General features: G+C 31.9%; 2 protein-coding genes across 3 annotated transcripts; both read left to right on the forward strand.

Annotated features, from left to right (window-relative positions):
* Positions 1–2085: 2085 nt before the first annotated feature.
* Positions 2086–6154, forward strand: LOC114196309 (Tetratricopeptide repeat (TPR)-like superfamily protein). 2 transcript variants are annotated; one of them, XM_085666199.1, is made up of 4 exons: positions 2086–2853; positions 3967–4113; positions 4275–4355; positions 5208–5422. In XM_085666199.1, exons 1-4 carry the CDS (start codon positions 2200–2202, stop codon positions 5214–5216), a joined length of 891 nt encoding a protein of 296 aa, XP_085522325.1. In that variant the 5' UTR covers positions 2086–2199; the 3' UTR covers positions 5217–5422. The 2 variants fall into 2 exon arrangements, with proteins under 2 accessions (XP_085522325.1, XP_027942711.1); XM_028086910.2 differs by lacking the exon at positions 5208–5422 and adding an exon at positions 5749–6154 and having other exon boundaries at positions 2087–2853.
* A 5508-nt stretch (positions 6155–11662) lies between these two features.
* On the forward strand, positions 11663–13286 carry LOC114163629 (O-Glycosyl hydrolases family 17 protein). The gene is made up of 2 exons (XM_028047931.1): positions 11663–12027; positions 12182–13286. Exons 1-2 carry the CDS (start codon positions 11663–11665, stop codon positions 13284–13286), a joined length of 1470 nt encoding a protein of 489 aa, XP_027903732.1.
* Positions 13287–13613: the final 327 nt, after the last annotated feature.

Consider the following 13613-nt stretch of genomic DNA (forward strand, 5'->3'; position numbering starts at 1 on the left):
GGTTGGTGCGGTTCCAATTGCCAGCGGTGGGATCCCTTCATCTACAAGACTCCATAACTCTTTACTTCTCAGAAAGCTTTCCATCATCAAAGACCAATGATCATAATGACCATCAAATCTTGGAATAGCTGGTTGCACGAACTTTTCTGACATTTCTTCTGTAAACTCACGCACAATTTTCACTCTATATCAGGGCCCTTACGGAGCTCTGATACCAGCTGTAAGAAGTTAAAGAGAAAACACGTGAATTGAAGAGGAATGGATGAGTCTTGTTATTCAAAAAGTGGAGTAGCAGGTGGCTTTTATAGCCTTTTACACGTAATGAAGCAAAACAGAAAAAAAGCCACATATCATGGCACATTTACACGAAAAATAAAACTGACCATAAAGAATCGGGTTTATTAAGAACGTGAAATAACAAAATAACAAATAATAACTAATTGACTATCAAAAACTTTTTTCATTGTACTCTTGGAAACTCATTTTTCAGATTCTCATCATTATAATTTTTTATAAAGGACTCACACAAAAAATCAATAAAGATATCACGATTCACATCTTTTTCAATTCGCTCACCCTTTGATCTTCACTTGCTTTATCAGGTTTTTTCCACAAACCTTACACAAAAATAATTTTAAAATTAAAGTACTTTCAAAGACTCCCTTTATGCCAATAATTTGCAAAACACACTCTCCCTTTATGCCAACAATTCACGATATGTAATTGGGTGCAAACCTCACCAAAACAGTCAGTTTTGTAAGTTTGAGTTAGGTTTAAAGTCCACATTTTAACATGGTATCAGAGTCATGAATGAGGGTTTATCTTAGCGATATTTATTATTTGTTGGACTTATTGTTTCACCTACTAACGAGTCACTATCAGACCACCTATTAGTGCCTAGCCCCACGTTCGAGATGTATATACCTATAAGTGTAGGAGTGTGTTGGAAATCTCACATCGAATAGAGATAAGGTTAATCCACGATATAAAATAGGTGCAAACCTCACATCTCAAACTAATTTTATAAAGTTTAGTTAGACTTAAATTTTATTTCTTAATAATTACGAATTCAATTGAATGATTATAAGAACTTTGGTGCCTATAAAGGGAAGATGTTTCTACATGTGGATGCTAATGACAAGCTATTGAAGCGTTTATGCAAGTGATGACGTGACAATTTGATCTTTCAAAAGTGAGATCCAAGATATTCTTGAGCAAAGGATGAAAGGTGGATTAAGCTTCAGAAGCCTAGTAAGAGTTTTCAAGAAAAAAAAAAGGATTGTTCTGTGGAATCTTTCTGGCAAGACTTGAACAAGATAAGAAATTGATGTATCTTTTCCTCTTATTAACTTTTTTTATCAATAACAATATATAAAGGAAATTCCCCTTTTTGTGTCCACTTTTCAAAATACCAATTTTACCCTTTCAATATAATAATTTATTAAATTTTTAAAAATTGACTGTTATTTTTACAAATTTTTTATAAAATCGGATGTTTATGCTTCTTCTTTTCTTCTTTATTTATCAATGACTATTCTTTTATCTGTTATGATATATTTCACTTTATTTTTAATAAATATAATTTTAATTTATATATTAACTTAATAACATTATAATATTATCACCTACTAATATAATATCTCGTATATTTAAAAAGTGCATACACACAGACACGATAGCGCCTGTTACGCTAGTTATGATAATGTTGTTTGTGAAATTGAAATTGCATTGTCTTTTTTAAAAATTTAATAATACGTCGTTATGTGTGTTCATATTTTTAAATATTTTTATTTTATTATAAATTAATAAATACATGTAATTTGATTAAGTTAGTATATAAGAAAACAATCCTGAGAATAGAAAAAATTATCTGAATGTTTATAGTATAAACTACAAATACAATAAAGAAAAAAAACTTTTTTTATACAAAATATTTTAAAATAACAATTAATTCTAAAACATAAATTAATAATTATATCATAAAGAATAAAAAAAATTAATAATTAATTTAATACAGAAAAAATGGTATTACACCAAAGGGTATTCTGAAGTAAAGATGTATAGACGATAAATAATGAGAGATTTAAGTCCATTAAGAGGTTTTAGGAGGGAGAGGGATAAAAGACGACGAAGAGGTGTCCTTGGTCTCAAACTCCGACGACAACAGGTGAGTATTCCCGGCAAGAATATCTATGAAAAATGGCTTCAACTTCAGTCACCACTTTCTCCATCTACTCCGAATCCCAATCAAAGTTCCGCAATTTCCTAGGCCACCCACTGATTCCTAACCGCAATAAACCCACATCAATTTCGGTTCCACCTGCCATGGTTCGCGCCACCCTTTTCTCGACATTCACTTGCTCCCAAACCCCTTGCACACCCTGCTCGAATTTTTCACCGGGAAGAGCTTTATTCAAGTTCCTCTCAGAAAAGGTGGCATTTTTCCTCATTGGGTCGTTTCTGTTGTCGGGTGCCTTCAGCAAGAGAGCTGCTTTCGCAGAAGCATCGCCTTCTGTGAGTTCTGATGTTGTGTTGGAGGAGAAGGTGAAGCCCGCAGAAGAGAAAAATGAGGAAGAGGAAAGCGATGAAGAGGAGGAGATGTGGGAGAAGGTTTTGGAGAAGGACCCGAAAAATGTCGAGGCTCTCAAGGTGGTTTTGTATGGGAAAATTAAGAGAGGGAAGTCAAAGGAGGCTGTGAAGTTTGTGGAGGATTTAATCGCTGCGGAGCCGAAGGAGGTTGAATGGAGGCTTTTGCTTGCACTTTGTTATGAGACAATGGGGCAATTGAGTAAAGCTAAAAGATTGTTCAGGGAAATCTTGAAGAGAAGGCCTCTTCTACTCAGAGCTTTGCATGTAATGTCTTTCGCTGTTTCTTTTTTGCTGTTAAAATTTTGAATGTGTACTGTAAAGTTTGAATTTTGGTTCTGTTAAAAAGGTGAGTGGATAGATAGGTAGGCTTTGGTTTGGTTATTTGAATGCTCTCAGATAGGGATTAGCAATTCTGAAAATGTGGTTCATATTAACTGTCAAAAGCTTTAGAACATAAACTGACAAGAGGATTTGTTTGGTGATAGATTTGTATGAAGAATATTAGTGGCAGTTATGATGGTTTCTAATCAATTGTTTAAATAACTACTATAACTATACTGTAATGTAACACTGATTTGGAAAGTGTGGTTGGAAGGGTTGGTTTTGGGATGGATTCAAATTAGAGATGAGGTTGTCTCAGTCTGGGGATCATAAGGTAATATGGAAGAAACTTAAATGACGATTTGAGGACAAGGCTGATCCTATGTAGCTCCAAGTTTCCCACTAAAGAGAAAGAAAGTGAACGGAAAATAAGAATATGTTATTGGGTATTGTAAATTATGAATTATTCTTCTTAGAACAACCTCAAACAAAATCAGTTTTGGAGAACACGTAAATCCCCATCTTCATTACCTCCTTTCCTCATTTTCATAACAATTAACTGTTTGATTGGAGACCTACTAGCATATTCATTACTTATGTATTGGCATGGTTCCACATCCTACCAAGTTCCTTTCAATTGTTGCGTTTAACTGTATTATTTTCAGTTTCTTATTATGTTGCATGCTGGTATTATTATTATTATTATTATTATTATTATTTATTTCTGCGAAAAAGTTTAACTCGTCACTGTCCTGTAAACCTTGCTTTAACATCTTGTGTTTACCTAGAAGTTTAGAATTCTTGTAGAGCTTCCTGATATTATTTCTGTATCATCAATAGTATTGAATTGTTATTTCTTTGTTGAATTTGGCCTTTTCCATTTTGTTGTGAGCGTTCTTTAGACAGGATTTGATTAGGTTAGTTCGAAATTTATTCCAAGAGATATGTTGCGTACTTTAGATTTAGCTTTGAATGTAATACGTTGGTTATTCCATGGCACTTTATTTGTTACGTTTTTCCATATATGAATGAGATGAGTGACACTCTCATTTACAGGGTTTGGCTATGGCAATGCATAAAAACCATGAAGGTCCTGCTATATTTGAAATGCTAAATAAGGCTCAAGAATTAGCTTCTCGTGAAAACAGAGTTACTGAGGAGAGAAATATAAGAATCTTAATTGCACAAATGCATGCTGTACAGGTGAACTGATGATCCATCAACATAGGGTGGGATTCTTTCAAATTGTTCTATTACCAATCAAGTTTCCACTTTCTCTGCTTATCGGCTACCAATTCAGGATAAACCCAACACAATATCTGTTAGACTTAGTTTATCATGCATAGCATTTCTGTGCTTTGCAGGGTAATTTGGAGGAGGGCATAAAGAGATTGCAAGAATTGATTGATCAAAATCCTCGAGATTTTAGGCCTTATATTTGTCAGGTGAGTTTATCAGCTGGTTAATTATGAGTTGTGCATACAGTCAGTGGTACATTAGTTAATCTTTGAGAATCGTTATGAACATATAGGGTAGTGCCAATGCTTTATAGACAAAATTGCTTTTTATCACAATATTGCCAAACTTTTGGTTCATTTGGTTTTAAAACTTCAAAACTGGAAACATTTTATGAGCTGAAGCACTTATTAATCTGATAAATACAAAATAAATTACTTGGGTCAGAGTTTTAGCTCTGCCAGCTGGACAAAAAAATCATTGACTTGGTCCCAAAGTTGGCTCAGTCGAATCCTTTGATCAATCAAAACTTAGTGAACCAGGTAAGAAAAGAAAAAAGAAAGGGTAAAATTCGAAACCAAGAACAACATGCTGACTAAATGGAAATATTTTACATTTTCTATTAAGTTCTATTGTTGTACTCATGAAATACTTAGACGCAATTTGCAAAATTTAACATAGTTACAGCTTTGATAAAGAATATAGACTGGTTTGTTTATGATTTTTTTTTTTTTTTCATTTAGGAATCCAAAGAGTTATTCCATGAGGATTAAAACAAACAAAAAACTTGCTATTTGTAGGGACTAAATTCTTAATTCAATATCATTTTCATTTGAAAAACTTCAGAGCACAAACACTGAGAGGAGAGGTTTTCAAGAGACTCGGCAAGTGTGTTCTGTGTGATCATATTCTGATTGTATGTAACAAAATTTCTAGGGTGTGAAGAGTAAGAAAACCTTGGTAGAATAGTTAAACTAAACAGTAACTTCTTTCTCCTATAACTGGTGTTTTCGTCAAAGAGAGCTCACTTTTGTTTTTTGTGTCTGCAATGCATGCTGAAGATGCGGTGAGCTTCAAAAACTTGTTTCGTTTCAGTGTTCAAGGAGCAAACTTTTATTTCCATTTTCCATGTTGCACCTGTCTGGTTTTTTTAATATGCTTATTATTTGTGTTAATGCAATTACTTTGGTAGTATACTTTTGTATGATAATTCACACTGAATGACTACTTTCTTTGGTCATAGAACCTAAAGGTAGAGACAGAAGTGATTATGGTTGATTGTGTTGAGAATAGTCTAAGTATGAATCAAAAGTCTCACATTGGATAAAATAGACAAAGTTAAACACTCTATAAGAATAAAGACCCATAACACTATTGCCTTAAAGTTTTGGTGTAAAAGTGGTGTCAAATACCTTGTATACGTGTAATACAAATGTTATATATATATATATATATATATATATATATATATATATATATATGTATGTATATATAACCACAATCTCTCAATATGTCTATAACCATAATCCATATGACGTAAAATATATAACCCATCAGATTGCTTTCATGAAATGGCTAAACTGATTTTGAACAAAATTGCAGGGAATAATATACAGTCTCTTGGGTAAAACTGAGGAAGCTGCACAGCAGTTTGAAACATATCAAAGTCTTGTGCCTGAAGAATTTCCTCAGAGAGGATTTCTGGATGATGTTACCATAGCAGCAAAAAAAACATCCTTTGAAAAGTTTAATAAAGAATTTAGAAATCAATTTTCTTATCGGAAATAAACTTGCTGTCTTGGCAACTATCATGGGTGCAATTCAGTGGCAGACTCTTGATAAAGCGAAAACTTAGACTACTTTCTTGATGTAATACAATGTATAGCACAGTTTTGTTTTGTGTTTTTTTCTTGAGCTATATTACATGTTTGGTTAGGATTTTCTTGTTTTACTTTGCTTAAGATAATGTATTTCAATCCTAAAATATGGAGCTCTATTTTGACACAAACTTTTCGGCTCTCGTTTGAATGTGTTAGAGTTTCATTGATGATTGACACCTCTTTTCAAATGGCGTATCTGGTGAAACTTTTCTCACTACACTTTAATGCAGCAATTTCTTATCATAATGGAAAAAAAACATTATATGATATTATGCAATCTTATATTATTATATTGTTATTTGTAATTATAACTTTTAACAGAAAAAAATGGCAGGTGTTCTTATTTAAAAAAGAAGAAGAAATAACTGGTTATTAAACTTCTAAAATATTACAATCTAAAAATAAAATATAACAAACTTATTTTATGATTGCCATTTCTTTACTATATATAAAATATTTATTGTTTGTATTATTTTAACTATTATTTATATTTTCGTTTATCTAAAACAAAAAAATTAGGCATTTAGTTTTGTATTATTACCTTTATTTTAATAAAATAGAGACAACACTTAGGAGTTTTACATAAATAATGATAATTCACTACAAAAATAAATATTTAAATGGGAAGCCATTTTTAAGACAAAATAATTAGTTTCTATAATAACAAATTTAGATAATAAAAATTATTGATATTTAAAATTGTTATTATGAATAAATGTTATAATTGATTTGTGAATTAGTTACTAACATAAGTTATTAAGATTTTAGCTATGAAAAAAATTAATGTCTAAATTGGTCTCTAAGTAGAGACCATTTTTAGACACTAATTCTTTTGATAGTTAGTTAACATTAGAGGCCAATTTAGTGATCAACATTCAAAATTCAATTATACTTTTTTATTCATAATAGATACGATTTTAAATGTTAATAATCTTTAATTTATAAATTGATCATTATACTGACTAATTTAGTTGCTACACAGAAATTTTCTAAATTATATTATTGTTCTTTATGATGTAATGTAGTAATATAATCAACATGAAATTAGAGTTATTAATATTAACATTAGTAGTGGAATAAATGTTTATTAATTGATATTCAATTATAACATATTTAAAATACAAATGTGATAATGCTGATTCATTCGGTAATGTGTTTAATAAGGTTGAGTTAAGTTAGATCGATCAATTTGACACCTATACTTCAAACCCATATCTTACATTTTCTAAATCTCACTATATTAGTATAAACAAATAATAATTGTTTGGTCAATATTTATTTTATTATATTATTTTAGAAGAGAAGTCATCTTTAATATCTTTCCATGTGAAATTTGGTACAAATGAGGTTTAGTGAACTATTTATTTTTCAATGTTGTTCGGTAATTAAAAAAATAGTAATTGGTTGTATTTTTCTTAAAGTATATATTTTTTTGTTAATGTCGTTTAATTGTCTAATGTATGTTGGATAAATGATTAATTTATAATTGGATCATTCTTTAAAAAATCTTAGTAGGAAGTTGATCATCTCTCTTATAACGTTTTTTTCTCTAAAATTTTTGTCTTTTCTTCTTGATATTTCACTCAAATATCATTTGTTGTTCAATTAGAGCTTGTCATTGCAGTCACCATGAAGAACTCTACAAATATCATTGATCAAAATCAAGAATAGAGTAAGTTCTCTTTTTCCTTGTTTGTAGGAGCTCAATTTGTGTATTCCCGTTTTCTTGATTGTTTTTTTTTTTGAGTTACATGTGATTTTTCTCTACTCCTATTAACTCTAAGAATTTTGGTGAGTCCACTCATGCCCTCATATAATTAATTTGATCTTCTTGTGCGTGTAGATAGGTTTTTAGTGAGAGGGAGATGTGGAAAGGTGATTGAGATCTTAAGTTACCAATTGAGGTGAGAAAAGCTAAAATTTTGAACTAAATGTACAATGATTTTCATCTATTTATGATTATACACTTATGTGGTGATCTGATATACTAAATTGTCTGTTGAATGTTGTCTTGGTTGGTATGAGATGAAAAATCGCTAAATTGCATGTTTGTTATGTGTATGTATGGTGGAAATTGGGGTTTCTTTGAAATGCATGCTAAATGAGATAAGTTTGTTAGCAATAGAAGTGTGTAAGAATTGGAGATGTTTATGACTTGATGGAAACTTGCAATTAGTTTTTGTATGCTTACCATTTGCTAAATTGCAGGAAATTGGTGTCTGCGTTATGTAGACTCATTGGATGAGTTTGGTCGAGAGTCAGGAGATGCCTTCACGGTGAGCAAGTAAACTCTCTTAGAGTGAGTGCTAGATTCAAGTTTGGTAAAGATTCCGGGAATGGGATCTTGGTAAGCGAGCCTATTCTCACTAGGCGAATTTTCATGCTATTTGTTCCAGTGCTGGACTCGTTGGGCGAGACCACTAGTCACTAAGTGAGTGAACCTCCATGGGTTACTCGTTGAAGGTCACTCATTGAGCGAGTACATGATATCGTTGAGTGAGTTTGTATTTTCCATAGTGTTTTGTTTGAGAAGGAATTTTATGAGAATTTGAGAAGGAAAGGTGATATTGTTATAATGAGGTGGTTATCAAGTAAATAGAATGATATGTGATACTATAATGTTGTGATTTGTTGTATGGTTGTATCCTTTCTAAGGAGCAAGCTTATATAGTAATTCAATTTTAGTGTTATGGTTTGACTAAGGAACCCCTTTTGAAGTCATCATTATAATGTACTAGACTCATGAACTCATGTAGAGGTTGGAGTTTAGGTAGTGAAGAGTGAAGGAGATTCCTATAGTTGGCTCTGAGGTCGGGACCTCTTTTCTTTTAAGCTATAGAGAATTAACCTTGTCACAATTAGGGGAAAACCGATTATCATTACTGGTTTGTAATGCTTGAAGCTTTAAGGATTTTAATCTTTGGGTGATAGGTGTAGGGCTTCTAGAGTTCGAGTTAGTGCATAAATCTAGATAAATTGAGTCTAGAGTTAAGTGCTTATGGATGTATGCTTTATTGTGGAATGTATGCTCAATGGTTTTATTTTCTTTTTAATTTCATTTGAATATTATGATCTCTCAAAGTGATCATTAGCTTACCCTCCTTCGTGTGTTAGTTTTCGTATCTCTTTTGCAATGGTCACTTTCACGACGTGAGCAGACGGGGCAACAAATGGTGATGAGGCTAGCCAATATGTTGATGGTCGTCTTTGGAGTTTGTTTTGGAAAAATGTATATAAATATATATCAAATGGTGTAGTTATTAGTTTTAAAGTGTATTATGAAAATTTTTTAGTAGCTTATGTAGTTTTGAAGAACTATAGTATGTAAAAAGACTATAACTACACTATTATGGTATTTTTATGTATGCTTCATTCAACTATATGACCAGGTATTGTTTAATACTAGATTTGTAGGAATCCAAGATAGTTGAAATATTGTATTTGGGTTGTTACATTTTTTGTATCAGAACAGTTGAATTCTATGGTGACTTTTGTCTTTCGGTCTATGATCCTTGAGAAGGAGTCATATAAGTGATTAGAGGTTTTTAAATAGTGTTAAGTATAGGTTATGATTATTGTATTTCCTTGTGTGAACAAAAAATATGGCACATAGGCCACCAACCCCTCCGCCTTCTCCCTCTTCATACATGTCTAGTCTAGCAAGGGCGATCGAGACCATGGTTGCAACTTTGCAGCAACAGAGTGCGTCCAAGTCACAACAACATCATGTTGCCCTCCAACAGATGGAGGCTGCAAGGTTTGCACTAGAAGCCTCTTAATGACAACATCTAGTTGCTGCATTGCAACTGTTGGAAGCTACCAGAGTGAAAATTGGAGCTTCTCAACCACATAGTTCACAACCCGTTGAGTGGAGTTTGGAGGATTTTCTGAAACATAGTCCAAGACGGTTTGATGGGAAGACAAGCCCCAATGAAGTAGATCAGGGGATGAAGGACCTAGAGACAATTTTTTATACTAGAGGTGCCTAGAGGAGAGTGAGCTTGTTTACACTATGTGTATGCTATCGAGAGAGGCAGAACATTGGTGGACTAATCATGAAGCTAATCATGGAGGAAAAAATGAACAAGGGGTGCCATGTGTCAAAAAATTGCTATATGTGCTTCCTAATTTGTTACGTTTCTTGATAACATACAAAAATATAATATCATAATTTAATAATAGTAAAAACTAAAACTAATATATTTTAAAATTTTTAAATATTTTAAATAAGCATAAAAATAAAAAATATTTTTTTTAAAAAAAATTGAGTTTTAATACCATATAAAACACTTTTAAAATAGTAAGTTTTCCAAAATGAAGATGACACAATTCACTTTTTTTTACTATAAATAACTATTTTTTTCGGTTATGAATAAGGATAAAAACCTTATCATGTAAACCTATTCTTCTATAAAGCAAAAACTCATATTTATTATAACTTTTTAATATATGATGAATGTAAAACGTGTATTTCACTTCATTCATATTTCATTAGATAGAATATTCTCGTTCATACTCCATTAAATAGTATATTTACATACTCGTTTAAATATTCATTAAATAATTAATTTTACAAAAATGTAAAAGTTAAAATAAAAAAAATATGATATTAACGAAAAATTAAATGTAAAAAATAATTTTTTTTCTCTTCATGTCAACTAAGAATAAAAAAAATTATAATTACATAAATTTTAAAAAAAATACTAAACAAAAAAAATATATTTTAATAATTTACAAGCTATTGCTTCGTGTACTCTCCTAATTATTAATTGCAACTACACAATAATTGAAAATTATTAAAATATCTTTCGTTACCCTACCACACTATTATAAGTGAAGGAGAACGTTGCAAAGAAAGTAGAAGTGAGAGAACACAAAAAATAACTCATTCATGAAAGCTTTTTTCGAAACTTATTTCATGTATTTGGTAAAGTTTGTTTCAGAAATCTCATTTCAAAAGGTGTTGTATACACTTTTGGAAAGTTTGTTCCGATAATCCTATTCTAGAAAATTTATTCCAAAATATATTTCATGTGTTCCAGAAATTGTTATCAAAATTTTGTTTCAAAAAGTTTGAAAAGTTTGTTCCTAAAAATGTTTAGAATATGTATGTTAGAAGTCAGTTTTACAAAGAATAAAGAGCCATTTTGAAAATTTGAAGGTTGCGCAAAGAAATTTTGAAGTGTAGAAAGCAAAAGCCTTATTGACAATCTGAAAGCTTGGTCCACAAAGAACAAATATTCCATAAAAATTTATGGGCAAACTGAAACATGCTAAAAATAGTAGAAATGGTTCAACCGTATAAACTAAAAATACCCTCATTTACTCATGTTCTCTAATACATGGTAAATTATTCAATAGACATCGTCGACAAAACTTATTTATGTTGTTTTAACAATTACAACATGCCAATTCTTATTTATGAGTGTAAAAACAACTACTAGAGTTATATTGAGTTAAACCTTAAATAACCAGTGTTTTGAACTCTTTATTTAGACATAACAAGTATGAACATTTAAGAAAAACAACTTATTTTCGTTTCCAAAACTCAATATTTCCTTCTATAAACCTCTTCGATATTTTTCAATCTCATCATTGTAGTATCCACTAATTTACCATTTGCAACAACTCAAAGCATGGCTCGAGTGCAGTTCTTTGTGTTTTGTTTGCTATTGGTGTTAGCTTTGTACCAATTTCAAGATGTCCAAGGTGCAGAGTCTGTACCAGGTCTTGGCATCAATTGGGGTGCATTAGCATCCCACCCTTTGAATCCCAACATTGTGGTAAATATGTTGAAAGACAATGGGATTAAGAAGGTTAAACTTTTCGATGCAGATCCTTGGATTTTTGGTTCTTTGGCTGGAACAGACATTGAAGCCATGATTGGAATTCCTAATGATCAATTGAGTAAATTTGCTGGAAGTAGCCATAGTGCAGAAGAATGGGTGGAAGCAAACATCACCAAACATCTTCATGGTCGTCATGGGATCGTAAACATCAGGTATAACATTAAGATCCATGCACTTTGTCATCATGGTAAACCAAATTACTTCTCCACATTTAAAAACATTAAAAATATCACAACAATGTCATTTAAGTTTGTGAAAGTTCAAAAATGTGTTCTTTAATTCCGCGTAATCATGTTATTATTGCAGATATGTATCTGTCGGAAATGAACCATTTATGAAAGCTTACAATGGTTCATATGCGGAGACCATACTCCCAGCAATGCAAAATATTCATAGGGCTATCAACAAAGCTAGTCTTGGAGACATAGTGAAGGTCACCACAACTTTAAATGCTGATGTTTATGAGTCTCCTTCAAACAATCCCTCAGATGGAGATTTTCGGAGTGACATTCGTGACGCTATGCAACAAGTATTGAGTTTTCTTCACGAAAATAACTCGCCATTTCTTGTCAATATATACCCTTTCCTTAGTCTCTACCAGAATGAAAATTTTCCAGTAGAATTTGCATTCTTTGACGGCCAAGGAGGAACAGTTCAAGACAAAGATGTGCAATATAGTAATGTGTTTGACGCAAATTTAGACACCCTTGTTTGGTCATTGAGAAAAGCTGGCTACCCTAACATGAGAATTGTGGTCGGTGAAATTGGATGGCCAACTGATGGAAACAAAAATGCCAATAACAATAATGCAAAAAGATTCTACCAAGGGCTACTTAAGAAAATGGCAAACAATAAGGGAACCCCACTTCGCCCTGGCGCCATGGAGATTTATCTATTTTCTCTCACTGATGAGAACATGAAGAATATTGACCCTGGTAAATTTGAGCGTCACTGGGGAATTTTTGGCTACGATGGAAGTGTTAAGTTTCCAATTGATTTTTCTGGTCAGGGACAAGACAAATGGCCTATAGCAGCCAAAGGTGTCGTGTACCAGGATCACATATGGTGTGTCCTAAACCCTGATGTTAAGAACTTGAGCCTTTTACCAAGTGCAATGGACTATGCTTGTGCTAATGGGGATTGCACGAGCTTAGGATTTGGTTGTTCTTGTGATAATTTAGACCTAGCTGGCAATGCTTCCTATGCTTTCAACCAGTACTTTCAAACAAGGGACCAAAATGTTGATTCTTGCAATTTCAATGGATTAGCCACTATTGTGAAACAGGATCCATCCAGAGGAAGCTGCATATTCCCTATAGAAATTGAGAGCAACGGTGATAAGCGAAGAGCAATTCACACTCTTGGAACCCATTTGATTGGCTTGGTGTTGTTTTTTATCACATTCACATAAATGTTGTATTCAATAATTATAATTTTTAAAATTCAAATTTGACTTTTGTATGAAAACATCTAACATACTTGATTTTAAGTTTGTTTTTAATCCCTGAACTTGACGTGAAATTAGAATTTTTCCATGTCCGAAACTTTGATACATTTTAGTTCTAAATTCTTAAAATTAATAAATATAGTCCCTTTTTCTTCTTCTTGTACTTTCTAGCTTTACTCTTTTCTTCCAACTTTTGCTTGAAAACTGGACAATCTAGTTTTATATGGCCTTGTTTGCCATATACAAAACATGTAGGAACAACAACTTGTTCTTGCTTCTTGAAAGGTCTCC

Source organism: Vigna unguiculata, chromosome 9 (genome assembly GCF_037176805.1).
Source record: "Vigna unguiculata cultivar grain cowpea cultivar isolate G323 ecotype 2 chromosome 9, ASM3717680v1, whole genome shotgun sequence".
In the NCBI taxonomy this organism is placed as follows: Eukaryota; Viridiplantae; Streptophyta; class Magnoliopsida; order Fabales; family Fabaceae; genus Vigna; species Vigna unguiculata.